General features: G+C 41.4%; 2 protein-coding genes across 5 annotated transcripts in view; one reads left to right on the top strand and one right to left on the bottom strand.

The window, feature by feature from the left end:
* ttc28 (tetratricopeptide repeat domain 28) overlaps positions 1-22,746 on the top strand; it is a 229,645-nt gene extending 206,899 nt beyond the window's left edge. For 3 of the 4 annotated variants that reach the window (XM_072658502.1, XM_072658504.1, XM_072658505.1), the window contains 13 exons: positions 2,463-2,643; positions 7,695-7,835; positions 13,590-13,734; positions 14,584-14,763; positions 15,259-15,767; positions 16,555-16,802; positions 16,955-17,079; positions 17,555-17,786; positions 17,933-18,009; positions 19,034-19,057; positions 19,256-19,385; positions 19,870-19,977; positions 20,456-22,746. In XM_072658502.1, coding sequence (XP_072514603.1) covers positions 2,463-2,643; positions 7,695-7,835; positions 13,590-13,734; positions 14,584-14,763; positions 15,259-15,767; positions 16,555-16,802; positions 16,955-17,079; positions 17,555-17,786; positions 17,933-18,009; positions 19,034-19,057; positions 19,256-19,385; positions 19,870-19,977; positions 20,456-22,038 — 3,683 coding nt within the window. In that variant the 3' untranslated portion in view covers positions 22,039-22,746. The remainder of the gene's footprint in view (positions 1-2,462; positions 2,644-7,694; positions 7,836-13,589; positions 13,735-14,583; positions 14,764-15,258; positions 15,768-16,554; positions 16,803-16,954; positions 17,080-17,554; positions 17,787-17,932; positions 18,010-19,033; positions 19,058-19,255; positions 19,386-19,869; positions 19,978-20,455) is intronic. The other variant, XM_072658503.1, reaches the window with a different exon arrangement.
* Positions 22,747-23,362: 616 nt separating this feature from the next.
* On the bottom strand, positions 23,363-26,046 carry LOC140536892 (uncharacterized). Its single transcript, XM_072658958.1, has 2 exons — positions 25,733-26,046; positions 23,363-25,136 (listed from the first exon to the last, which is right to left on the bottom strand). The coding sequence occupies exons 1-2, from the start codon at positions 25,971-25,973 to the stop codon at positions 23,737-23,739; spliced, it is 1,641 nt and encodes a 546-aa protein (XP_072515059.1). The 5' UTR covers positions 25,974-26,046; the 3' UTR covers positions 23,363-23,736.
* Positions 26,047-26,963: the final 917 nt, after the last annotated feature.

Genomic DNA, 26,963 nt, shown 5'->3' with positions numbered 1-26,963 from the left:
TATTTAATAATATCTATGCTATGTATTTTGTAATAAAGTATTTCCAACATGAATTTGTAACATGAAGACATGAACGCTCCCCTATTCGATGAATCACACATTAACAAACACAGGGTACATTTGCATGTGATGTAATTGTATTTACATTGTGTTTACGATTGAATTCAGTTTGATTGTAGATTAGGACCGAGGTGTTTCTATGAACATGCTACTCAGTGGTCTAAAGAAGTTTACGTGCACACGCCAAAGAATCCTATAAAAATGGTGTGCATGTTTAGAGTATCACTTGCCATGACAATGAGCATCACGTGAGTACAGTCAGAATAAGCAGCAGTGAGTTTTCCATTTTTTTAATTGCTTTAAAATAATGGCACTCAAGAAAATGCACTTCTCATTAAAAGATTATCTTGCTCCCAGCAGAATGTGCCATGAGAGCATCTACTCCAGTAAGAATGTGTGTTGCTGTTGCCTTGTACAGTGTAGACTCGTAGAATGTACTTAAACTTTCCAATTGGGAATGACTATTATTCTTCTATCTAAAAAATTATTTTTGAATGATTACCTCGCCTCATATTCGGAAGAGCCTGGAACGGAATAGTGTATTCTGACTGAGGTGTATACATGGACGTTTTGTATTCCGACTGAGCTGTTAGTTGGATTATTAACAAATGATCAGGCTGCATGTAAACGTGGCAACTCCAGACACACAGCTGTATTGGATTATTTATTTACCCTGACCTCATTCTACATGCATTCTAACAGCTTCTTAAAGGATGTGCAGTGTCCTTGCAGTGTAAGCTATTGACCAAGCTCAGTTCAGTAGAGTAGTGCTATGTATAGTTGTAGATGCTATATGTGACCCTTAATGTGCTTAATGTTCAGTACTTTATCTGCAGAAATACAATACATTGCTAATCGATTGCTGCTCTGAAACCTCTATCCATCCTCTTTAGGGCTTTTATATTGTACACAACCTTTACAGTACTCAAGAACATGCACACATTTTATTACAGCCTTACTCTTGATTTATTAGCCTTTATGCTTAAACGAATAAAAAAGCATTTTTAAGTTTATTTAGTTTTGCAACAGAGCTAAGAGGCCAGTGTAGGTAAAAATAGAAGCTTGCTAATGCGATTTCTGAGACACCATTCACACCTTCTCACCTAATTGTGTCATGCGACTTGTACTGTATATGGATTATAACCTGATAGGATTTTAATGATGTTTATTTACATTTAATACTTAAATGCATGTTTAGTCAAATTACTGTGTCCGTGTTTCAGTTCACAAACTGGACAGAATTAGATTTGACAGGATACAGTTGTGCATTTTTTGATGCAGCACCAGGAGTGATATTTGTGGATATTTGTCCTTCATTAATATACTAATTCAGTTTTAATTAACAATAGAGACATTACTATTGGCAGGCTGTTGATTTTTTTTTTATTTTCCTTTTTTTGCAGAAAATAAATGTAGGTGGATAGCTGGCTTGTGCTGGAGGTGCAGCATCATAAATAGCTTTGTACGTCTTGCATCTTCCTTGGTTAAGGTGCTCAATATGTGTGTATATATTATTGTAGTCTTTTTTTCTTAAACAAGTAATTTATCCAACGAAAAGCTTTTTTATAGTGTTAAATTATCATTTTGCTGTTCATGGCTAGTGAAATTCAGTCCGTAAAGCTCAATAGCGCAGTTGATGAAAGAGAGTTTTTGTTCTTGAAATAAAACCAAATAATCTAATGTGATTTGTCTAACAAAAGCTATTTTATGCTGATAAATTACGTTTTTGCTGTTCAGTACCTGGCTAGTGTGCCTATAAGTGGTGCAGAGATTCAGTTCTGCTGTGTCCTTAACTCTCAACGCTTCAGCTGATAATGACATCTTCGATTACATGGCTTCTAAATGTTGACACTCCTTTGGATGACTGCAGCAACATGATTGGCTCCGTTCTAACATACCCGCTTCTCAATAAGCCATGCCCGCTTATCCTTGTTATGGACCCCCTAACTCGCATTTCCAAACAAGAGTTTTTCAGATGTGCTGCTAATATTAAGAGGGGCTATACTCTTTAAAGAAAAGGTCTTTTTTTCTTCAAATTAAAATAGCAATTTATTAAAATAGGGTGCTGTATAAAACATGAAATTCCTGCTTGATATAAATTTTTCTCCTGAGCACCAGTGAAGCCCTTGAATTAAGGTCATTAATAAGGCTACATTGGAATGTGGCCACATCCATGCTACAAGCAGGCTTGTTTAAATGAGGTTTCACTACTAAACTACTCACTTTTATATAACAGCACCAACTGTTTGTAAAACGCACACTGCTGCTGTCAAAGAAATGTACATATATTCAGCTAATACCCAGAGTTCCTCATATGGTCATGACTAAGGGCAAGCATGTCTTAATGTCACATTTTTGGCTGAACAATCTTCATAAATAAACCAGTCTGCCCTGCGTTGCAGGTATCCTGAAGTTCCATGAAGTGTATCTGGGCGAGGGAGCTTCTGAGAGCGGGGCTTCTGACTTCCAGGAGGCCGGAGGCGGCTCTCTGCAGGCGGGCAGCGGGGGTGGTGGCGGATCTTCACTGGAGCAGCACATCGCTAATGCCCGTGAGGCCCTGGGCGTGGACTCCTACTACAGCAGGTAACCGCACAGCTCTGGTCGGCTTCCATCCTGCACAACAGAGTGTCTTAGAGCCAATGCTGGCAGTGGAGGGAGGATTTCCCAGAAACAGATTAAGAGAGAAGGGTGACGTTGATTGTGTAATGTAGCCGAGGATATAATGTGGGTCAAAGGAGGAAAGACTGCTTACTGCATTACTGCATTGGATTCTTAAGTGCATAATGTAATTTCTCTGTTTATTTACACTAGGATATGTAGGCCTTTTTTCCACAGTCAGAAAAGACAATGTCAAAACTCAGGCTCATGTTTGTCACTATGGCGTAAAGCAAATGGCATTTTGGCTCAGTTTATGCTAATCTTTTTAAGATCTAACAAAGCTCCAGTCTGAGGCAGCTAATTTGGGGCAAAGCCCTGTTCTTTCAATAAAACCATATAATCGAAATTATATAATGTACGGACTAAGGCGCTGCCACCATGACCTAAGGATCGCTGGTTCAAGTCCCGAGTTCCCGGGTCATGCCCAAGAGAGCACAATTGGCCTTGATCTATGGAGGGGTAGATGGCTCACTCTCCCCCCACAACACTGGTTGCGCATGTGTCAGTCCTCACCCTCTCTCTAATAAGTCAGTTGGGTAATTGGCTAAAATTGGGTGAGAAAATAAAGTAAAAAAAAAAAAAAAAAAATTTCTTATCCCAGATGACACATTCATTTTGTTCTTTTTTTGCAGACAACAGAATATCAAACAGTGTTAAAAACTATATATACTAGAAATACCCCCCCCCCCCCCCATTTCTCATGGGCGCTCAGCACAAAAAGTTGCAGTTAACCTAAGTTCACAGTTTAAAAATGCAGGGTAGCGTGCTTTTGAGTCACAGTGTTCATTGCTGCTTGTTATCACTTGCAAACGCTGCAATCACAGGTGGATAAGAGAACAACTGGGATCATAAAAAGCTGAAACAGTAAATTCACTTCCAGCTTAAAACAAAGGCTCTTCATTGTGTAAGTGTCTGAAGCTGGGGACTGCACCGTTGCAAGTGCATTAGCGAGGAGAGGCACGCAGGATCCTCCCGTCGAGCAGCACTCTCCTCACGACCTATTAAAGCATAGTTTAGTGCTCGAGTGAGGGGCTTTGAGCAATCATTTCCACTTGACTGGGTGCAAAACGCCTTTGAATAGCCGAGCCATTCTCCAGAGAACAAGGAGCTGGAGGAAAGTGTGCCTGTGTGCTACGGTACCTGCGCCCACATATGAAAGAGCTTACTGTTTCACTAAGCTGTTTATACATTTCAAAGAAATAACTCGTTTTTACTGGAGTACTAAAAAACAATTTAGCAGCATGAAAGCTCCAATTACAGTTTTATAATTCCATGTTAAAGCAACATTTATGAAGCATTTTTCTGGTAAAATATCAGTTTCAAAAGTCCACTTGTCTTTCACTTTCATTGCTGGTTCTGTATGTCAGCTTAGTGGTGGCTTAAAGCCTAACGTCTAAAGGACACGCTCAGGGCAAGAAATAAATGAACAGGGGGTGTCCCGAGTGGTGCAACTATCTAAGCGTCATGTCATGGTGATGCCACAACCAAAGAATAGCACAAAGAATTTGGCCTACAATGGAATTGAAATTATTTGAATGGACAATTTTACAAGAGCAAGCCTAATCTGGGTCTGGAAAGCTGGCAGATCTGAGCTGGCCCAGTGCCAATGCTCTACTTTTTGTTTGTTCACATCATGAACATGATTAGGCTACACTGACTAGCACAGTTTTGTCTGACCTCTTAGAATTCAGAAGGAGTCACCTCTAGCATTTAAATGATTCCTTAAAACAACTTCAAAATCATTGTGATTTTTTTTCAGTGTAAATCTTGCCCAAGGACTCTTATTGGTGTAGCACAGCGTAGTCACCCAGACCGGGAATCGAACCCCAGTCTCCCACATGGTGTTGTAGCTCAGTGGCAGGTAGTGGTGTTATCTGTTGCGCCACACCAACCATACCCTCTGGTTGAACCTACCTCCATCATTTCAGAAAAACAAGTGGGGCTATGTGGGGGTCTGAGCAGAGATCTAGCTTTGGCTGACTTTGGGTAATTATTATCTATGATAATCGCATGTCTTTGAGGTCATTTGCAATTAGGTTGACAGCTTCTTTAAACCGTGTCTCATTGGACAAAACACACAGTGGCAAAAACAGCTTAGTTACTAGTTTTCAGTATGCATTATGTCCATTACAGTGATTGATGTTATAGGTTATTAAATTCTAATACATATTTTATAATAAATTAGCATATAATTTATAAATAATTAATAAGTAGTAATAATTATATAGCCATGTATCAATTTTAAATAAATGCTAAAATGCTAATGTCTCTTGTAATGAAAGTGAACTGAGGCTAGTTTATTCTATTATGCAAATGAGAACACTTATCACTTTAGCTTTCATTAGGTTTAGCCGCATTAGTATTAATGATCAAAGCATTCCTTTAATGAAAGGAAAACATGGCAGCAGAGGAAACACACACACCATCTCTCTCCTCTGCATTTTATTTTTATCATCAGCAGACAAGTGACACGCTTTATTTGTAAGCAAATGCATTCAACCTCGGAAAACGTACTCAAAACATTGCATCCATTCTGAATAATTGCATATTTAATGCATGAATAAGTTACATCCCCTCCGCTGTCGCAGACATTGAGATGCAAATCAAGCAGGTAATTCCAACTCAGCAATCCGCAGACATCTGCGATTGTTATTGACGTTTATTAGGTGCAAATGAAGTGGCTTTTGCGTTCATAATTGAGGCAGATAAGACCCAGTTAAGCCAGTACAACACACAGAATACTCAAAAGATTTGGTTTAATCAGGAATCAAAGTCTTTTCCTTTTTTCATTACAGCCAATCAGGCAAATTTGTTGCGGCGTTCCCCCGCCACGGAACGATTCGTTTGTAATTATCTGCGATAGCGTAAGTCGTAGTTTGATCATTTGTGAAATTGTTTCTGTATTTCCTCGCTGCATGTTAATGGACACTGTGCATAACAAGATGGCATATTCAGCAGCTAGCTGTATTTCCCAGATGCTTCCGGTGTGTTGCAGAGAGCCTGTGTGTTTGCGCGTACAAAATCGTGAGGATTGATATTTGGTGCTCTTGTGTCTGCTTGTATATGTTTGTGTCACGGATCATATCTGCGTGTGTGTGTGTGTGTAAGTACACAGGGATCAGTCGGAATGCACAGTGGTGTTGCGGCTGATCCCACAGGCCTAAAGAAGGATGTTTTTCTCTTTGAGGCACGCTGCAACCACACACACTCGCAGAGAAACAGGAGCCGCATGAATTTCTCTCCAGTACAGTCATCTTTTCCTGACTCCTTGGTTCCCTCTTCCTAGCTTATGTTGGCGCCTGGGTACTTTAGGAGCAACCACCATATGCACTGTCAGCACACTGTCCCGTCCCCCCCTCCACTCACAGCCATTAGCCAGAGGTGGCTACATTTCACTCCCTCAGGTTCCCTACTGAGCCATTAGAGAGATTAGCACATTAGCGGGTAACTACTAGCAGACACATTACTACTAACTCATTACTGCTAGCCTGGAAGTATATTACATAAATATGAAGGCTGCGGTGCAGGTACTGTGTTTATGAGATGGTTTATATCTCACAGTTGTGGGTAGTAGGTAGGCAGTATAGACACCAATTGATGTTATAATATTTCTCCCCTGATAATAATTATAGGTAATCTTCCACCTTAGCCTTACAAAACCAAACATGGCACAGAATACAAAGAAATATTATTTTGTTTTCCTTTTTCTTCTGCTTTTTCTTTCTCATTTTGGATCAGATGGTTTATGGTCGCATCGTATGTGAAGTGAATGCAGTCTAAAGTAGGCTACTGCTGTGGACGCTGATTATAAAGTGGCTCACCGTGCTAACGCAATATTTCATCAGGCTATTTAACATTTTTTAGAGCTTAGCTAACTAGCTTTGGAACATAAGCAAAAAAATATCAAGTGTTGTGGTGCACCATATATAAAGAAGAAGAGGATCTGTGTCTGTGGTCGAAGGCGCTATATTTAAAACATCCATATGTCTGCTCTTACCATTTTGTGGAGGGAAAGCTTAGTGGTGAAGCTCTGCTGAAGCTTCAGACAAGTCAGGTGCTTGTGAGGCTCTCGAGTCAGGTGCTTGTTAGCGCCATTAACCTTAGACTCAGATGGTCGGGAACATAAGTAATATTGTGCCTTACACCACTCTGACTATTTTATGTTGTGTTCATAACACTGTTGTTCAGATGAAGTTCTCCTCTTCTTTCAATTACTGTGACTCCCTATAACTGAGCATACTCATTGTGTATGTTTATTATCCCTGTGATTTTAATCTGCATCAATGGATCCGTTGTTGCACCGAACGTTCGAACAGAAAGTTCGAACAGAGATCCCCCCCACCCACACACACACTGTTTAATGGAAAATAAAGAGAATGTTAGTGAAGTACCGTTTCCTGCACTTCCATTAGTAACAGTACTATACAGTTATGTACCAAAAACAAACATTTTGTTTATGAATTCTCTATTCTTTGAAATTAAACATTTTTTGTCAAGAAGAGGCTAGAAGAACATGGCATTCCCATCACTAGCTTTGACCCTGTACTGCAGCAGTTTCTAATGAAGTTGCTAAATGGCTGTGTTTGATGCTAAAAGGAGAGTGGGATAATGCAGCAGTTACACAGCTCTGCAGACTGCAGTGATATGATCGGTCTCTCTCTCTCTCTCTCTCTCTCTCTCTCTCTCTCTCTCTCTCTCTCTCTCTGTCTCTGTCTCTCTGCCGTCATACTAAGATCTATTCTCTCCAGGCTGCAGCCAGCTGTCTAATTGACTTGCAGTCGTTCCAAATGCGGCCTGGGACATTAGGGCCCTTCTTCAGCCATTATGGCAGAGGATCAAGGGCTTTTGCAAAGAATCTGCAATCAAATAAGCTCTTCATGCTAACAGTATAGTAGCATAATCCCAAAGCTGAAAAAAGAGCTGTGTTTTGGTCACGAGTGTGATGAAGTAATGTGATGTGTTTTTCTTTGTGGCAGGGTGTGCTCCAGCAGTGAGACCGAGAGTGAGGCAGGCGATCTCCTGGACCAGCAGTTTGAGGAGCTCAACAACAAGCTCAACTCGGTCACCGACCCCACTGGCTTCCTCAGGATGGTGTCCAGGAACAACCTCTTCAACAGGTCAGAGAGCACATGGAAACTGTAGAGGTTTTCAGTAGTCGGTAGCAATGGCCTAATGGTTGGGTTGGCTTGGGACCAGAAGGTCGCCAGTTCAATCCCCTTGACCAGCAGGACATTCGGGGAGAGGGGTTAAGAAACAGTGTTTTTGCCAAGCTTAGCATTCACTGCTGAGATGCCCTTATTGCTCCCCAATTGCTCCCTGGGTGCTGAGGTGGCTGCCCACTGCTCTGGTGTGTTCTTACTGACCCTATTCCTATGAGTGTTCCCTGCCACGGATGGATTAAATGCAGACGAATGGAATGAATACCGTTGTATGTCTGTGCAGTAGCTGTAAAGCGTGTCACTGGGATCTTCTTCTAGGCCACACTTAAGTCAACCTATCCATGTTTTGCCCACAAAAGCATAGCAAAATAAAATATGGGTGATGCACAAGGTTATTGGAATTATCCTGTCTCTCCTGTTAAAGCTTATGTTTATGTAACTCTAAAGCTCTGATCACTTCATCAGAATCTTTTGCACAAACCTGTTCATGCAGCTTGAGAGCAGACTGTTTTTGAAGTAAATGGGTGACACACCACTAAATATTAAAAACATCTGAAATACTTGTTGCAATTTCAAAGATTCTGCTGTTGATTTAAATTGCTAGGCTGATTTGCTAGTATGCTCGTATGATTTGGAATGAAAGTAATGCAGAATTGAAGGACTTACATTGGTGGTCTCAGAATGTTGAACCCCACTGTACACACATGAACAGTTTGATACTGGCCTCGTCATACAATTCTCAGTTTTGTTTATCTTGAGCAAAATATTCACAATAAACCCCCACAGTGTTTGTTTAGAGTCACCACATAACATTGAGTTTCCAGCATAAAATGTGGTGCTACAGAGCAGGACCATGTTGCAAGAGTAGACACTACACAAGTGAGTTTGTACTAATCTAAACAAAATAAAATACACTGAATCAGGTCTAACAATATGATTAAAGCACATGCATTTTACAATAAATAGTGCATATCTAAATGTGCTTATTTATACTACGGGAAATGGAGAAAAAAAAATGTAATCACATTTTGTAGCCAAAAAAACATGCTACAAAAAACACATTAATGACACACATTTAAAAGCTCTAAACAAAAGGGCATAGAGCCTGCCTGGAGGTCTTAAGATTGTACATTTTGCAGGGAGCACAACGAAAAACGTGTAAGTGTAGGACTAGCCGACAAGAACCAAAAATATTTTGTAATATTTAAACTTTCTTTTAAAGTTACAGAAACAGAAGGCAAGGACAAGAGTGTAAAAAAACAGTTTTTGATATTTCTTTTATTAACTTGAAGCGATTTGAACCTATAACTGTTGGCTAATGATCTCTGAACTAGTTTGAAGATCAGAAATTAATAAATATCTTTTGGAAACAAAACAGAATGCAGTATCCTACTAGGCTAAAAAGTAACAACTTTGTATTTTGAGAAAAAAATGAGTCCATATCTTGTGAGCTAGTTTTTACAACAAAGATCTGGATTTGTCCTTAACCAATTGGCTCATCTGATTTAAGATCTTTAAGCACTGATTTACCAAACCATGTTTACTATAAATAATATCCCATTACCATGAGGAAAGCTTTGGAGATGTTACAGTAATCACCGAAATGTAACACCTCTACTTTCTGTATGATTGTTAATAGTGTTTTACTGAGGAAATACACACTTACTGCCCAGATTAGGAACTTTTTCATTCCAAATTTCACAGGATCCTAAAACCTTTGCACAGTATTGTGTGTCCTGTCTCCAAACACCTGGATGTTTTTGTATCAGCATCTCACATGAATTAATTTAGTGGATTCTACTCCACACACATTTTTAAATTCAGTGTCCAACATTGAATTTAGACTTATTCTGATTACAACATCCATGGCTAAATAAATATAGGATGATTCTTTTCTATAAGTTGGTGCAGTACACTAAAGACACATCCTCATCAATACCAAAACAACTGCCAGCTGTAATATCTTTCCTAAGCCTACTATTTTCTATTAAAAGGAACAGAATTAACCAGAGCTTCATTTTACTAACATTTTATTGAGGTTGGAACAGAAATATTAAAATATTGGTTGTGCCCAGAGAACGAAGAAAAATTTTCTTTTTTTTCTTTTTTTCATTTCTGAGCTGTGCTAATGGACTCTCAAATACCACACTCTTACTTGTTGTGCGAAGGCTTTTCAATTTTTAAATAGGCTATAATTATCATTATTTTCAGACACTGTACAGAAAGTGTTTTCATCTTTCAGTGGCTGCGGCCATCGAGAACAAAGAATGCTTTGTAGAAAATCACAAGATGAGAAAACAGAGAAGCGATCGATCGCTAAATCACTAAACAATTAGTAAACATTTGCGCTAGACGTAGAGCAGTCTACTGATGAATCCTTGGCGGGGAATGGTGGTCATCATTAGGGAGTCAATGTCGAGGTAAAGTTTGGCATTCAGCTGGGTCCTGGAGTTGCTGAATAATTTAGAGTGGGAGAGAGACAGAAAAACATGGTTAAAGGTCTCATCAGCATGGCAGAGAGAGGTAGAGAGAGAGACAGAGAGAGAGAGAATGTGAGTACGTGCTACGAGACACTGCCTATAACGTCCTTTAATGAGAGAATCACTCCAGACGTAATCAGGTCTGTGCTGCTCATTACGAGCTCAGAGGAGCTCCCAACTCTCCGGCTTCATTAGCACTGGGTGCCTCTTCACATGCAAAACCACTCTATTCACAATCAATGCCTCTCTCTCACCCAGAGAAACACGCCAGCGATCGCACGTAATCCATCCACAGCTACGTACGTTCTGATAACGACTGTTAACAGGTCACAGCTCAACAATCCTCTCTCTTGTTTCTGCCACGGTACAAAGAGGTCCATTTTTCTCGTCAATCAGCTGCTGAAACTTTGAAATAGGATTCTCTAGAAACCACTTAGATTTGACTGTGCAGTGTTTTGAGAAAGACGTGCTAATTATAACCCATTTAAAATGTTTTAGAAGCACAATTGAGAGTGTAATAAACGTCATTCACCCAGCGGCTATAGGTTCAAAAATTCCTTCATGTTACACAAGTATCAGAAATGTGCCCTAAAACTCCCTGTTTTCACTGTCTTTGTGTTATTAATATACACTATAAGGACAAAAGTATTGAGACACCTACACATTACACCTAAAGCAGCTTTTATTACATCACATTCCAACTCTGTATGCTTTGATATGGAGTTTGTACCCCCTTCTCAGCCTGAACAGCTTCCACTCTTCTGGAGAGCGTTTGTAATGTCATACCGATGTTCAACAGGAAGGCATGGCTCGCAGTCTCTGTTTTAGTTCATCCCAAAGGTGTTCGATGATTGGGTTGAGGTCAGGGCTCTGTACAGCCCAGTCAAATTCTTCCTCACTCTTTTCCACAAAGTTGGAAGCATTCAATTGTCCAAAATGTCTTAGTATGGCCAGTCCCCATAGCATTATCCCTCCCCCACCAAACCTTACAGCTGGCTAAGTGCAGTCAGGCAGGTGACGTTCTCCTGTCATTTGCCAAACCTAGGCTTGTCTATCAGACTGGCTAATAGAGAAGAGTGATGCTTCACAACACTGTGTTTCCATCTCTCCAGAATCCAGTGGTGGTGCTTTACACCACTCCATCTGATGCTTAGCAATGTGCTTGATGATGCAAGGCTTGCATGCAGCTGCTCAGCCATGAAAACCTATGCCATGAAGCTCCTGGCGCACAGTTTTTGCGCTGATGTTAATGCCAGAGGAGGTTTGGAGCTCTACAGTTATTGAGTCAGCAGAGCATTGGTGACTTTAATGCACTATGCTTTTATGTTTGGGGGTAAAAACATCACCCATCAACATCAAAACCTCTGTGAAGCATGGTGGAGGGTGCATCATGGTTTGAATTTCCTTTGCGATTATTGATGGAACACACAATGGCAGCTGTCCATGAACTCAAGCTGAAGGGGGTTCAACAAGACAATTCAATGAATGAATCAACTAAATCAACTGAAGAATGGTTGAAAAAGAGTTGTGTTTTGAGTGGCCAAGTCAGAGCCCTGTATGTTAAGGTACAGAGATACTGTGGAATGGCCTAAAGAAAGCTGTGCATGCAAGGCATTCCTGTAATATCAGTGAACAACAACAAAAAAACCTCTGCGCAATTGAAATCTGATTCGCAGCTACAGGAAACATTTGGTGGAGATGATTGCTGCTAAAGGGGATCTGCAGGTTATTAGATTTTCAGGTTGAAATAAGTAGCAGATGTGTACAGTGTAAAGTTGTGACTGTTTGACCTCAACATTAGAGAAAGTGAAACATCACCTTCATTTTTCCATGAAAGCTGTTTCTCACCAGGCTAAATAAATTATCTCCGGGTCATCAAGGGGAGTATACAGAATGTTAAGACTACAGAAGGGTTGGGCCAGTTCTCTGTAGCTTTGCTCTTCTTATCCATCTGATGGAATGCCTGTTGAACGCGAGAGCTTCTCACTGCCGCTCGGTTACCATAGTGATTTCACCTTGTGCCTGCGAGCCACTCTGGTTCTCGACATATTAATGACAGAATCACAGGGTGTTTTTTCCCCCCACCGCCAGGAGCCATAGCTGCTCTATATGTGGCTGGGTTGTTTCTGCCTGATGTGGCTGACATTTCCCACCACAGTTGTGAGGAAAAAACAGGTCTAATAGAACTGGCTCTTGCATCGGCTGTCCGTGGCCACTGAGTCACTCCAAGCATATTATCTGCTCTGGATGATAGAAAATAACGTTCATTTTGCTTTGACCTGGCATTGTGGCCTCCTCTCTCTGTTCAAAGCTTATAATTGAAAGTGACACTGATGTAAAATTATGGGCCATCCATAGATGCTCACATGCATACACAGTGCCACCTAGTGGCTTTTCTGTAAAGTGTGACACATCTAATCATCTGGTGCAGAGGTTCCTGATCCTGGTCCCAGTCCCTGCTCTACCACACCTGCGACAACTAATCAGCTAATCAACAAGCCCTTCCATTCCTGTGTAATGGTGTGTTCAGATGGTCCTCATAAACATATATTACCATGGTTTACATGGTAACATTCTCTGACATCATTTGTAGACCAAGCTTAGACAAAGAATTCATTGATGGCTATACAAACAGAACATCACCTACACACATACATTCAGATGCTACTTGAAAAAAGTTTAACAGATTTTAGAGAGATCAGCTCTCTAGTAGAGCACAAGATGAATGAACGTGTCCAGACGAAGAATGCCAACATGCCAGTTAGCGATATTTGAGTTTTTTTAACCAAACCAATATAAAGAATCATTATGAATGTATGAACGATAAATTATTCAGTAATCTTAGAAGCCAGCCTAGTAATTATATGGTAATTATACTACCTTCAGGGAAAAGGCAAGCAATAGTTTAGGGCAAATGTGGTACTTTGTAATTGAACTTGGACCACAACAAAATTGTTTATTGCACAGACAATAAGCATTTTTCTCAATTTAAGTAATTCTTCTCTCAGTGGTAAATAGATGCTTCTGTAATTCTGAAAACAACAACAAACCTCATGGTTTCTACCTGGCTTCTATTGTGGGAATTTGTTTTTATGTATTTGGTGGGGTTCAAGTACCAGTAACTGATAAAAAGGGTACTCCAGACCCACTGACCCACTACTAGTGGACAGTAATGTGTTCTAGCCCGCTTTGCTCACCATTAATTGTGCTGTATGTGTGTTCTGTTCTGCAGGAGCTGTCAAAGTATGACCAGTCTGTTCAGTAACACGGTGTCTCCAGTAAAAGAAGGAAGCTCGTCTCTGTCCCGCCGCTCCAGCACTCTCAGCAAGCCTCCTCTCCGCGCTCTCTACGACCTCCTCATTGCTCCTATGGAAGGGGTGAGCCAAAATTGTTTTATTGTGGAGAAACACTTTATACATACATTACCATTCTGGTTTCAAATCAGTATTTTCATTCTGCTATTATTATTATTATTATTATTATTATAAATAATTATTAGTATAATTGAAGTGAAAAATTACTGTAGAAGGTAAACACAGTGTATTCGAGAGTAATGTGGTATTTATTTAACACCAAAATTGAATAAATACAAATTTAGTACATTTTCATTTAGATATGTGCGTGAGCATATTACAGTAACCTTTTTCAAAGCTATTCCTGAAGTTCAGTATTTGCAGTTCCCATCCAATCATTCAGTAACCTTTTAAACCCTGTGTTTAATATTCTGTTATGAATCATGATTCAGAAACTACAATGTATTATTGGCAGCAGTATAACATATATTGTAGCGTCACACAGGGTTCTATTTTAGGGTATATAAGACGTTAAGATGTTAATTATGAGAGAATTGCAGTTATGAGGGTGATGAACTGAAGGGGGGTTGTGTATAATAACAAGGACTTTTGTTGGTGTAGTGTGATATATTTGCCCAATCAAACCAGTCTGCTACTGGAAAGGCTTTGTTGGCTATTCAACACCAACAAAGCATAATCATAAATCATAGACTAAATACACAACAAAATAGAAATAAATAGCTAAACAATAAGATTTGTCTTACATTTTTTAGTTTAGAAAAGAAGAAGCATAGCTATATTTACATTGTTTTTGTATATATATATATATATATATATATATATATATATATATATATATATATATATTATTTGGCAAAGCCAGTATTTCTCAAATATTCTTTGTTTTCTCTGTGTCCCTCTGCTCTCCTCCAGGGCCTGATGCACTCCAGTGGGCCAGTGGGCAGGCACAGGCAGCTGGTGCTTGTTCTGGAGGGTGAGCTCTATCTGATCCCCTTCGCCCTGCTGAAGGGCAGCTCCTCCAACGAGTATCTGTACGAGCGCTTCAGCCTCATAGCTGTGCCTTCAATCGGCAGCCTGGGGGCCACTGCCAAGGTCAGCATGCTCTTAATGTAGCTAGAAGACTACGTGACATAAAGCCATAAACTCAATAACATTATTGAATGGAGAAGCAAAGAACTGCTTTATTAGCACATTTAGTGAGCAGCATTGCCAGCACATTGATAACACATTAGTATTGAACTATACAGTGAGAGTCTATTTAGTTTACTAAATAGTCCCTTAATAGTGGTAGAAGTGAATTTGGACACTTCCTCATCATCATGCGGCAGCACCAGTCGCAAACACATAAATGGCTGAGCCATGTTTACAGCTCACACATACACACACACATACACACGCACACACACATATTCTGAACTCTAAATTCTTTAGTAAAAGCATTGTGCTGTTCATTAAATAATAATCTTGACAGTTAAGTTGCCTAGCAACCTAGACCTACTTTTAATTATCCATATAAATATTTTCTACATTAATATTCCATATAAAAGTAGTAATTCTGTATCTCTCTTTCCATCTGTCTCTGCCTAGGTTCATCCTCGGCGTGCCGGCCCAGCTCTGTGCAGTGGGGGCAGCTCTATGGCGGCAGTAGTAGGTAACCCTCGCCTCCCATCCTCGGTGATGGACCGCTGGCTATGGGGTCCGATGCCCTCGGCTGAAGAGGAGGCCAACATGGTGGCCGAGCTCCTGGGCTGCCAGCCCCTGGCCGGTCCAGCCGCAACCAAAGAGCGAGTAATGAGTGCCCTGAGCCAGGCAGAGTGTGCCCACTTTGCCACACACATCTCCTGGAAACTGGCCGCTCTGGTGCTGACCCCGTGCCAGGACGTGGGCCCCGGGTCTGGGGCTGCCACTTCCGGTGGGGCGTCTGGGAGCGCTGAGGGTGCAGGGAAGTCCAGCTACACCATTCCAGAGAGCTTGCGTATGCCTGACGATGCCAGTGATGCCGAAAGCATCTGCGACAGCCCACCTCTGCAGGAGTTCCTGCTCACGGCTGCTGACATCCTGGATCTCAGACTACCCGTCAAACTAGTGGTGCTGGGGTCAGTGGTTTTAAAGAAATATTTTGGTGCTAATGTGGCTGATGCTATCCTAAAGCAGGTCATTCAGTGATGAATATTTACTGACAACAAATGCTCATCTGAGATCATCTGAAAGCACATATATTAAAGAAATTAAATGTACAGGATATGTAGATGTGCATTCAGGTCTTCATAGGTTGCTTAGATATGTCATTGTGGTTTACAGCATAGATTTTGTTTGATGAAAACTACAAAAACAATAAACAACACTGTAGCTGGAAAAGGGACAGGTTTGATGGATGGTAGACACTGTAAAGTTTAGCTTTTTGCACTTTGCTTTTATTTTTTAGTTTTTCTAACACAAGCAAAAGTAGCCTACTCGTTAAGTATGCAATAGCCAAACATTCATATTTTACATGCAGCTAGTTTAACCGTATTTTGACGAAAGGTAGGTTGTCCTAAAATGTTTATCCCCTATGAATGTATAATTAGGGGCAAAATAGTCATAGGATGGATTAGAACTGGATCACAGACATTAAAATAGTCTTGATGAGGTCTCTCAGATCGTATTGAAACATCCCTAGTGGCTGACAGTGAACAGGAGTGAGCCGAGCACTGCTAGCCCTTTAACTCCTAATAAATACATCAGCATTGTCATACACAACTTGAATTTAACGGGCCATGCTGCGAGCACTGCTATGTTCTCAGCGGAGTTACACTCTATTTACAGTAATTGCCTTCAGCTGTTTTGGCTAATTACCTGACTCAGAGGTTTAGTGCTAATGTGTGTGTTTTGATGGCTGTCCAGGTCCTACCAGGAGTCGGACAGTAAGGTGACTGCAGACGGGGTTGTGGGACTCACCAGGGCTTTCCTAGCTGCAGGGGCTCAGTGTGTGCTGGTTTCTCTCTGGCCCGTGCCTGTGGCTGCCTCCAAGATGTTTGTCCATGCCTTTTACACAGCCCTGCTCAACGGCACTAAGGCCAGCGCTGCCCTCGCTGACGCCATGAAGACTGTTCAAAGCAGCAAGCAGTTCTCTCACCCGTCCAACTGGGCAGGTCAGTGTGTGTTTTTACTGCAGTAGCGGGAACTGGTGTGTCCTGTGGTGAGAAACAGAAACTGATGGAACTGGTAAATGTACCAATGTAGTTACCATTATTAATAATATTAACAGCCCTCTGTTCTTTTCTATTTGAATATGTCATCATAGGGTTTATGCTCATTGGCAGCGACGTGAAACTGAACAGCCCCTCATCCCTGATTGGCCAGGCACTGGCTGAGATCCTGCAGTATCCAGAAAAAGCCAGAGACGCTCTGAGAGTTCTACTGCACCTGGTAAGTCAGATTTAGATTCTCACGTTAGGAAATAATCAGTTTACACTGGCCTGTCACGGGACTGTCATAAAGCTGTTCTTTGTGTAGTGTCAGAGCTTCACTGGGTCACACCTCAAAGATGCGAAGTGCACAGGTGTCAAACTCCTGTGTTTGATGATGGAATTTATAATTTATTATGTAACTGTGGGTGTGATGTTAACACTTCCACTGGTCACTAATATGCGTTTTTCAATCATGCTGATATCACGGGTGTATCTACTTTTTAAAGAACTAAGGCACTTTTCCTTTTACTAGTCTTGCTCACGGATTAAGGCTCTTTACCACAGAGAACCAATATTCAACAGCTAGGACTGGCGTTTTACACCCCTAATTAAATAATTGGCTTGCATGTATTGTGATCTGTGCAACCCAACACCCCTCTCCTCACACACATGCATTCCATTAAGCACCTCTCCTCTCCTCTCCTCTCCTCCAGGTGGAGAAATCTCTTCAGCGCATTCAAAACGGCCAGCGCAACTCCATGTACACATCTCAGCAGAGTGTGGAGAACAAGGTGGGCGGTGTTCCGGGCTGGCAGGCTCTTCTGACTGCTGTGGGCTTCAGATTGGACTCGGCTGGTACCGGCCTTCCTGCAGCTGTCTTCTTTCCTACAGCAGACCCTGGAGATCGGCTCCAGCAGTGCAGCACCACACTGCAGTCTCTGCTAGGTATCTACTGGCACGTACTAGGCCGTACACATGTTTAACGGAAGTGTGTTCTCGTAGCTGGATAGATTTTACCGCTGTTATTTTGTAGGATGTTTAACATCTGCAGAGACTGAAATCACTGTTATTCTTTTTTTCTCTGCCCCAAGGTCTGCCCCCTCCTGCTCTTCAGGCCCTGTGTAAACTTATAACTGCTTCAGAGACTGGAGAACAGCTTATTAGCAGGGTGAGGAACCATGGAACTCATACTAGTCCTCATGCTTCATATAGTCCTGTCATATCAGAATGCCATTATCAGTATTTTCATTTCAGAATGCATGGCAGCTATTCTTTACATTGTAGATGACAGATGAACTGAAGTGACCCAAACTTAAAAATAAGATTTAATTACAACTTACACCACTGTTTAATTTGCCATTATTTGTCATATAAATTGACAATTGTTTTGTTATTATATATTCAATAATTAATAATACAGTTTAGATCTAGATATTAGAAAGTACATTATTTACTAAACTTACAACAGCTGGCTCTATCATTGGGACACTAGGAGGATAGGTACTTAACACCTGTCTCCTCCGACAGCCACTGATGGCAAAGTGGCATGGCTAGGGATTTGAACTTGCAACCCATAAGCCATAGTGGTAGCGCATTAGGGAAGTTTTAAGTTTGATCCCAGGTGATGCGTCAGAGAACAGCTCTCCCTCTCCCCCCATCACTTAGCATCAAGGTAATCAATGGCGGCATCCATTAGCTCACATAACAGAACACTCACCACCAATTCTGTTATGTGAGCTAATGCTAAGCACATGCTAGCCATCATTGTAATAGAAAAAAGGTCTAGCTAGTGGGTCGAAAGTGGGGAGAATAGATTTTTATTTTTAGTTATTAGATGTTCTTAAGCTTTCACAGTTCAAACCATATACAGCTCATTTCATTCATCATTCTGTACAAATCTAACATTTACTTTCTCATCAGATTAAAACTCAGAATAAGGATATTAGAATTATTTTTATTTCAAAGCAGATTTATTATATTTAAAACATTGATTGAAAGTAGTTTCAGACCTTTGAACAGTGGAGTAGTTGAAAAAGTTGTTTTGTTTTTTTTTTTTTTTTTTTTATAATAAAAGAGATGATATGCCTCAGTATTTTCATCAGGCTGCATGCACACTGTGCTGTTACTAATGCTTGCATATTGTGCCGCTAAATCCTCTCTTATTCTTTTTTTCCTTAACCTGCTGTTTGAAGGCTGTTAAAAATGTAGTGGGAATGGTAAGTGCTTCAGCAACTGCACTCAACTAACATGCTTTGCTAAACATAGCTAATCCTAATAATAAGATAATATTGATAAAAAAAAGGCTTGTCCTGCAGTAAATACACCTTCTCTCATTTTTCTGGTCACTGTTGGAAATGCTAAGAAAAGCATGTAAAAGGCTATTTATATGCATTCTAATCCATCTCGCTCTGCAGCTTCACCAGGTGCTGGTCCAGCTGCAGTCTGGAGAGAAGGAGCAGGACTTCTCGCTGGCGCCCATCCAGGTGTCTATCAGCGTGCAGCTTTGGAGGCTGCCAGGCTGCCACGAGTTCCTGGCTGCTCTGGGTAAGTGCTGCAGCAGGTGGGCTAAATCTACTGGATGCAGATTTATGTCTTGTAGTGTATCATGTGTGCATTCTCGTGTACGTATGACCAAGTATGTGCAGTCAAGTACTGTGCAACATTTGTAGGCTCCCAAGTAAGTGGCCCACTCAACAAAGTGGGCAAATACATTTTTAAAACTTCTAAAAATGTATTTATTTTTTAAATATCTACATACATATGGCCAAGGCTTTAGTCCCAAAGGCAAAGAAAATATGTTAAAGTATAAGTAATTAACCCTTTAAATTCAAATGTATCATATTCTATACATATTATTATTTGAGACCTCATGTTTTTTACCCCTGGTGGATTATCCATGCACTGCATTTGAAATGAGAGTTTGAGTATAAGAGGCTTTAAGTACTTGGTCAGAAGGTCAATGAAACACTTTTTAAAGAATTATAATTTGATCATTCAGGCTTTAAAAGGTTAAAAATCTCTTTCTCAGGTTTCGACCTGTGTGAGGTTGGCCAGGAGGAAGTGGTGCTAAAGACTGGCAAGCAGGCAAACCGGCGCACCATGCACTTTGCTCTGCAGTCCCTGTTGGCACTGTTTGGTAAGACCATCTGTCATTTATTGTGTTTTTACCCATCACAGGGTCTTAATGGAGGATATGTGCATGAAAGATGTGCTGCCTTTAAAAACGTGCTGCCCCTTACTTTGCATTTTGTTGAAAAAATGACTGTGCCTATTCAATGTAAAAATTAATACCTGAGAAATGTAACCTAAATTTGTTATTTTGCTTTAATGCATCCAGCTTTGTGTTCATCTAGGTGCCTTCATTGGTATTAAGAGTAGTTTCTTGTCAGTAATAACTGTATTTTCCAAACTAATATAGTTACATATGGCAAATTAAACTGTAATTGGAGTGAGGGATTCAAGTCTGAACCACTGATCTGCAGAGCTTAAGAGGTTCAACAGTTTAAAAAGCTGGCTGTTGCCATTTAATAAATAATGAAAATACGTCATCTGATAGCAGACTGCATATCATAAATAGTGGATTAATAACATTGATTTGATGCCTTTCATTTTAGACTCCACAGAGCTGCCCAAGCGCCTGAGTCTAGACAGCTCCTCTTCCCTGGAGTCTCTGGCTTCAGCTCAGTCCGTATCCCACCAGTTGCCCCTGGGCTACCCCAACCCTCCCTTCTCCCCTCCCTGCCCTGACAGTCTGGCCTCGGACGCCATCTCCGTCTACAGCCTGAGCTCCATCGCTTCCTCCATGAGCTTCCTGTCGCGACCCGATGGTGCCTCAGATATTGACCGCCATCGTGGCCTTTTTGCCCCTCAGCGCCATGCGGCTGTGCCCCGCAGCCGGTCTTCCCCACACAGTGCTGCTGCTGGCAACCATGATGATGAAGAGTATGAAGGCTACAGCATTATCAGCAGCGAGCCTCTGGGCAGCCATTGCGACACACTTCCCCGGCCGGCTGGGGCCAGGCACCACCGGGGTGCAACCCGTGGAGGGGTGGGCAGGGGTTACGGGGCGTCAGTGTCCTCCAGGGGCAGTGTCAGCACCCCTACATCACCAGTAAAAGCTAGCCTGGTGCCCAGCCCAAATTCACCCTTTCAGAAGGTGGGTAAGGTGAGCAGCTCGGATACGGGTGAGTCGGACCAGTCCAGCACCGAAACGGACAGCACTGTGAAATCGCAGGAGGAGCGGCCACCTGGTGCCCCTCTGGACCCGCAGGAGCTGGCACAGAAGATCCTGGAGGAGACCCAAAGCCACATGCGGGCTGTGGAGACCCTGCAGAGGAGCGCCAGGCACGCAGCCGCCAGTGACGGGATAAGGGCCGGAGAGGCCCCGACTCCAACCGGAGGTTCCGCTTTCCGCTCATCGGAAACCAGCGCTTTCAGCAGGCCCAATAGCAGAGCCAGCATTAAAGCCCAATCCTCTCCTCTCACGAGTCGCCCCAAGCCACCCTCCCGCACCTCATCGCTCCAGAAGGTCAGTTCTGGTTACAACAGCCCGGCTACCTCTGAGACGTCGCTAAAGGATGGCAGCCAGCCCTCGCCCACCTCTGATGGCCACAGCCAGTTCAAGCTCAAATACCCCAGCTCGCCCTACAGCGGTCACATTTCACGATCCCCCAGTAACATCTCTCCCAGCTCGGGCCATCAATCGCCGGCTGGCAGTGCCCCCTCGCCCGCTCTGTCCTACTCCTCCACTGGCTCTACACGCTCCAGTCCAGCCGATGCCCCGGACCTCGACCGCCTCAGGCTGGCTGCCATTGATGAGAAAGTACAAGCCATCCACAACCTAAAAACCTTCTGGGCGAGCGCTGCTCAGCAGCATCACTCCGGCCCAATGAGGGCCCTCCGGGGCGGGGCCAAAATGAGTCCGGCGCAAAGGGACGTCCTAGGCCTTCTCAACCTCTCCCCTCGCCATGGCACTGGTCCAGACCTACCTGGCCATGAACTGCAAGACATGGGGCTTCAGTCTCTAGAGCGCAGAAACCCACCCAATGGCCATCGGAAAATCGATCCGAAAAGAGTCGTCCCATCGCCCACCGCCTCCACAGGGAGAAGCCCTGGCTCCCACCCCATCAGACTGCCCACAGGGAATGGGTATAAGTTCCTGTCCCCTGGGAGGTTCTTTCCCTCATCTAAATGCTGAAAAGTCTCCCCTCCTGCGCTCCTACGTTCCTCTGATTTTTTTTCTTGAAATGGCGAAGGTGGAATATTCGGGTGTTGGCCAATCCTCTGGAGGCGGTGGCTCGGACAGGCTAGGTTGTGCCATAGTTACCAGAGCCTGACTCTGTCCGCTGTTTCAGACTGACCAGAGAGCATATGATCCTTATGCTTCCACCTACACTGTAAAGAAACATTGATATATGCAGACTGACCTTGAGAACTGACCCATGTCAGGGAAAAAAAATTATACCAAAATGGTATTCCTACAAAAGACGCTCGCTGTTTGTGTTAGTGAAGACCACATGGCTTTGTCTGGTTTGTTTTGATTTTGGTTTCCATTTTTAATATAATTATTGTTATTGTTATAATTATGGATTGTAATTGTTATTACAGTTATTTGTTTTGTAAATTAAATCAAGTGTTTTGCAATCAGTATTATACATTTTTATAATATTAAAGAGGCAGACCATGCACAAAAAAAACATTGAACAAACATTTTCATATTTTTATTGAAATGGTGAAAAATGCATCTGACCCGACTTCTGTGTGAACTGAGTGTCAGTATAACAGCATGGGTTCTCTTGCTATTCAGTGATTCAATGTCTTTTTAACAGAGATTTTGCATATGTTCTCATCCAGAAATATCTCAGTCATTTCTCAGTAAAATGTCTCAATAAAAGGATTTAATTTACTCCCTTGTACTTCTCGATTTTTATTCTCTTCTTATCTTATTATGTTTGCAGCTTGTCTATCTGTCAGGAGCAGCATCTGACTATCAGAGCCAGATGTGGCCAAACTAAATGTTGGCTTCGTAGAATGTCCATTTGAGTATATAAGACTACGTTAGCAGCGTGTTAGAATGTGTTACACTGGTACGAATGGATCAGACACAGCAGTGCTGCTGGACTGAGAACTGTCCACCAACCAAAAATATCTAGCCAGCAGTGTCCTGTGGGCAGCATCCTGTGACCACTGATGAAGGACTAGAGGATGACCAACAGATGGCAACAGATAATCTTCTGTCTCTGACTTTACATCTACTAGGTGGACCAGCAAGGTAGGGGTGTCTAATAGAAAGGACAGTGAGTGCTTACAGTGTTTAAAAACTCCAGCAGCACTGCTGTGTCTGATCCACTCGTACCAGCGCAACACATACGAACACACGACCTTGTAGTACTGAGAATGACACCACCTATAACAGATGGACTACAGTCTTATTATTGAATTGTGAGTATGTGTGATATATATATATATATATATATATATATATATATATATATATATATATATATATATACACACACACACACTGATTTGCACTACTGTAGATATTTTTCAACGTCAGATTCACACCACTATTGCTAAACCTTACCCTGTACCATAAGGTTTCCATACTTCATTTGGCAGTTGACAGACGAAAACAGTCAAGAAAAGTTTATGAAAAGTGTCTATGGAAACAACTGTAACTGTGAGTACCTAAATTGTTGGATTAATATTACAGCTGAATTACATTGCATTGCATTTTACTGTCACAGCTGTTTACAGTTGAGCTTGTTTTAACAAGTGAAAGCATAAAGTAGATGCATAAGGACACAAAATTAAAAATATATATTTTAATATTTTAAACAGTTATATATATATATTAATTTTTATATATCAGAAACATCAGCACAACACATTTCTAAACCATGGTTGGACATTGGTTTATCAGCGCACAGCAGACAGTGACAATCTTATCCAAAAATGTGGCTTCCTCGCCTTCACATGGAAGTGTCATGTGAATGGGTATAGTTCCTGTTAAGATTTTATACTTCTGACAAACATTTCTGATTAGCCTTTTAACTGTGATTCTAAGATGTTCTATTCTTCTGGTCTCCTCGACATCTCGTACAGCTAGCTGACCACAGCCTTTCGTAAGCTCTGGGTGTTTGAACTCTGCACAAAACATTCCTTCACCTTCCTGAAGGTCAAAACCTTGAGCAGCCAAGACAACGTCGCCAGGAAATAAGTTGTCCAGAAAACCACTGTTCTCTATTATATGTTTGTCACTTGTACAGCCACCCCACCCTTTTGACAGGAAACAAATGGATCCGTTGGGTGCGATACCCATCAAATACTTCATAGTGTGACCATGCTTGTAGCTGGACATTTGGGCATGCGCCTTCAGGTTGGGTGGTTTCTCTGTGGAGATTTCAAAACGGTCAATAATTACTGCTACTCTGTGTCCAAAAGCCTCCACAAACTGGTCAGGCATCATTTTGTGGAAGGTGTCTCTATCTGCCCAGAAGATTGAAGGCCTCAGGTTTGCACTTAGAAATGACACCATTTTACTGAACGATCTAGACACTGTCTTTGGGGAGACGCGAAAGAGATGGGCAAGGTGTTGTATGGGCAGGTCCAATCTAAGGCGCATTAAAGTTAACAGGAGCAATTGGAATGGAGTAAGCACTTTCTTGTCTGACATGAGAGGCACCAAAAAATTAAACAAGACCATAAAGGTTCCCAGGTTTGGCAAACCTGTATAGTACTGTACTTTATCATCATCGTCGTCTCTAAAGAAACCATCGGACAACTTGTACTCATTGAGTTCACATCGCAGTGCTCGGTTTTCTTCCAACAGGCGTTTTACTTCTGCACACCTGAGCATGCACATATTACATTCAGTTGCCAACTCATGACTAGTGTCTACCTGGTCCCTTTCTTCATCCTCATGTTTAATAACTTTGATGTCTAGGTGGTCACTTCCTCCAGTATAACATTTCCACTCCTTAATGTCTCCCTGGTAACTTTCTTCAGCTTCATATTTCCAGTCCTTAGTGTCTTCCTCAGCTTCATGTTTAATCACCATAATGTCCAGCTGGCCACTTTCTCTAGCCTCATGTTTCGGCTCCTCAAGGTGATCACTGACTCCACCCTGGTGGGATCTCGTCTCAGCTGGTTGTAGTGTGCTTTTCTGTTGTTTCTGGCGTTTACTTAGTCTTGCAGAGCGTTCAGTGTCTGTTGGTTTAATGTCCGTGTGTCCCAGATGTAGAGATGGTGCCCAGTCTGGGTCAGTCTCCATCATCTCATATGCGGGTTGGCCTGCAATGACATGAAAGTGTTGTTTTGTTTTTTTTGTAGTTAGCTAAATAATGCTGGATGATTGCATGACATTTTACAATCAGAACTAGACCAGATTAACCTGTATCTACAGAGTCCTCTAAAGTATCAAAAAGTTCTCTCAATTTAATAAATAGTTTCTCTGATTTTTAATTATTTTTAATTAATTTAAAACTTGCATCAAAGGGACATTAATTAAAATTAAGGAATTTCTAAATATATATATATATATATATATATATATATATATATATATATATATACACACACATACATACACACACACATATATATATATATATATATATATATATATATATACACACATATACACACACACATATATATATATACATATATACACACACACATATATATATATATATATATATATATATATATATAAATATATATATTGACACTTTAGGGGCTCTGTAGGTTTCTGCTGCCCTGTCTAGGTTTGTTGACTAGCTCGCATAATCCAAAACAACGCACGGATTTATAAAGTCGTCATCCACTAGAAGACTGAAAACCAGCACATTCAGCAACGTTACTTACATATAAAGTCTCTCACCTACCTTTGTGAAAATGTCGAGAGCAAACATACATGAACGGAGAGATCTTGTTGAAAGTGATGTTTTTGCGTCTCACGGCTGAAACCCAGGCCATCCGACGCCTCTTCGTGATCTCTTCTACTTGGGGCCCGTGGGTTTTTTTCCAGGTGGGAAACTTAAAAAACCTGGCCCCGTGGTTAACCCTTCTACCCTTTCCATCGTGTGACTTATTGTTGCAGCCTTGTACACAACACGACCGCACCATTTCAGCTTTACAACGAAACCAAAGGAAATGAAAGTGTTCAGAGCTCACTTCATAACAGCCTCGACCACACTAGCGTGCACTTCGGTTTTACGTCATCCGATAACATAAATACACCCGTTGAGCATGCGCGAACTGTCCGAGCCGAGTTGAGCCGAATGGTGCCGAACGGAGGGGTTGTGTAGTCTAGACACTCTGTATAGCGAGTCGTTTTAGTCAAGTCAAGTGGGTTTATTGTCATTTCAACTACATACAGAGTACACAGTGAAACGAAACAACGTTCCTCCAGGACCATGGTGCAACATAGACAGTGCCTAAAAAGCCACCAGCGATTTAAGCCATATCTCAGCTTTTTTTTTTTTAACTCAAATTCATCTCTGTCAAGTAATTTTACTAATAGAAATTCAACATATCAAAAATGACAATTTCTAGTAATACTATCAAATCTACCGCTCTAAAAACATTCTAAAGAGTCAGATTGCCAGAACTACATATCCTTAATCTAATTCGGACTAGTCATATGTTACTATTAATGGAATATCATTGTGTTTTATGTATAATTACATTTTACTAGTAAAAAAAAAGGCAATTTAAGATATATGCAATGATTTTTTTTTACTAATACAAGCTGTAATTCCAGATGTCTACAATGTACTTCTGACCTGTAACAGAAAGTAGCCTTACCACATTGTAAAATAATTAAACATTCAATTATTATTGTTATTCTAAAAGTTCAGGTCCTCTTCCACCTTCCACCTCCTCCAACTAAATTACAACCAGAGATGTTGTAATATGAATAATTACACTTTTTTCACTTTTTGACATAATGTGAATCTGACCTTTGTTGTATACATTGTATTGCTATGATTTATTTACAGTAACCTTATATTTTAAAAACTGGGTTGGATCCACCCAATCACAGGCCTCCGTGGGCGGGACCCGCGCCTCCGTCGAAAAGCGAGGTGACGTCAGCGCTGCCGCGCAGCCGCAGCC

The sequence above is a fragment of the Salminus brasiliensis genome, chromosome 16, assembly GCF_030463535.1.
Source record: "Salminus brasiliensis chromosome 16, fSalBra1.hap2, whole genome shotgun sequence".
Taxonomy (NCBI): domain Eukaryota; kingdom Metazoa; phylum Chordata; class Actinopteri; order Characiformes; family Bryconidae; genus Salminus; species Salminus brasiliensis.
This window is presented reverse-complemented; position numbering and strand designations above follow the sequence as displayed.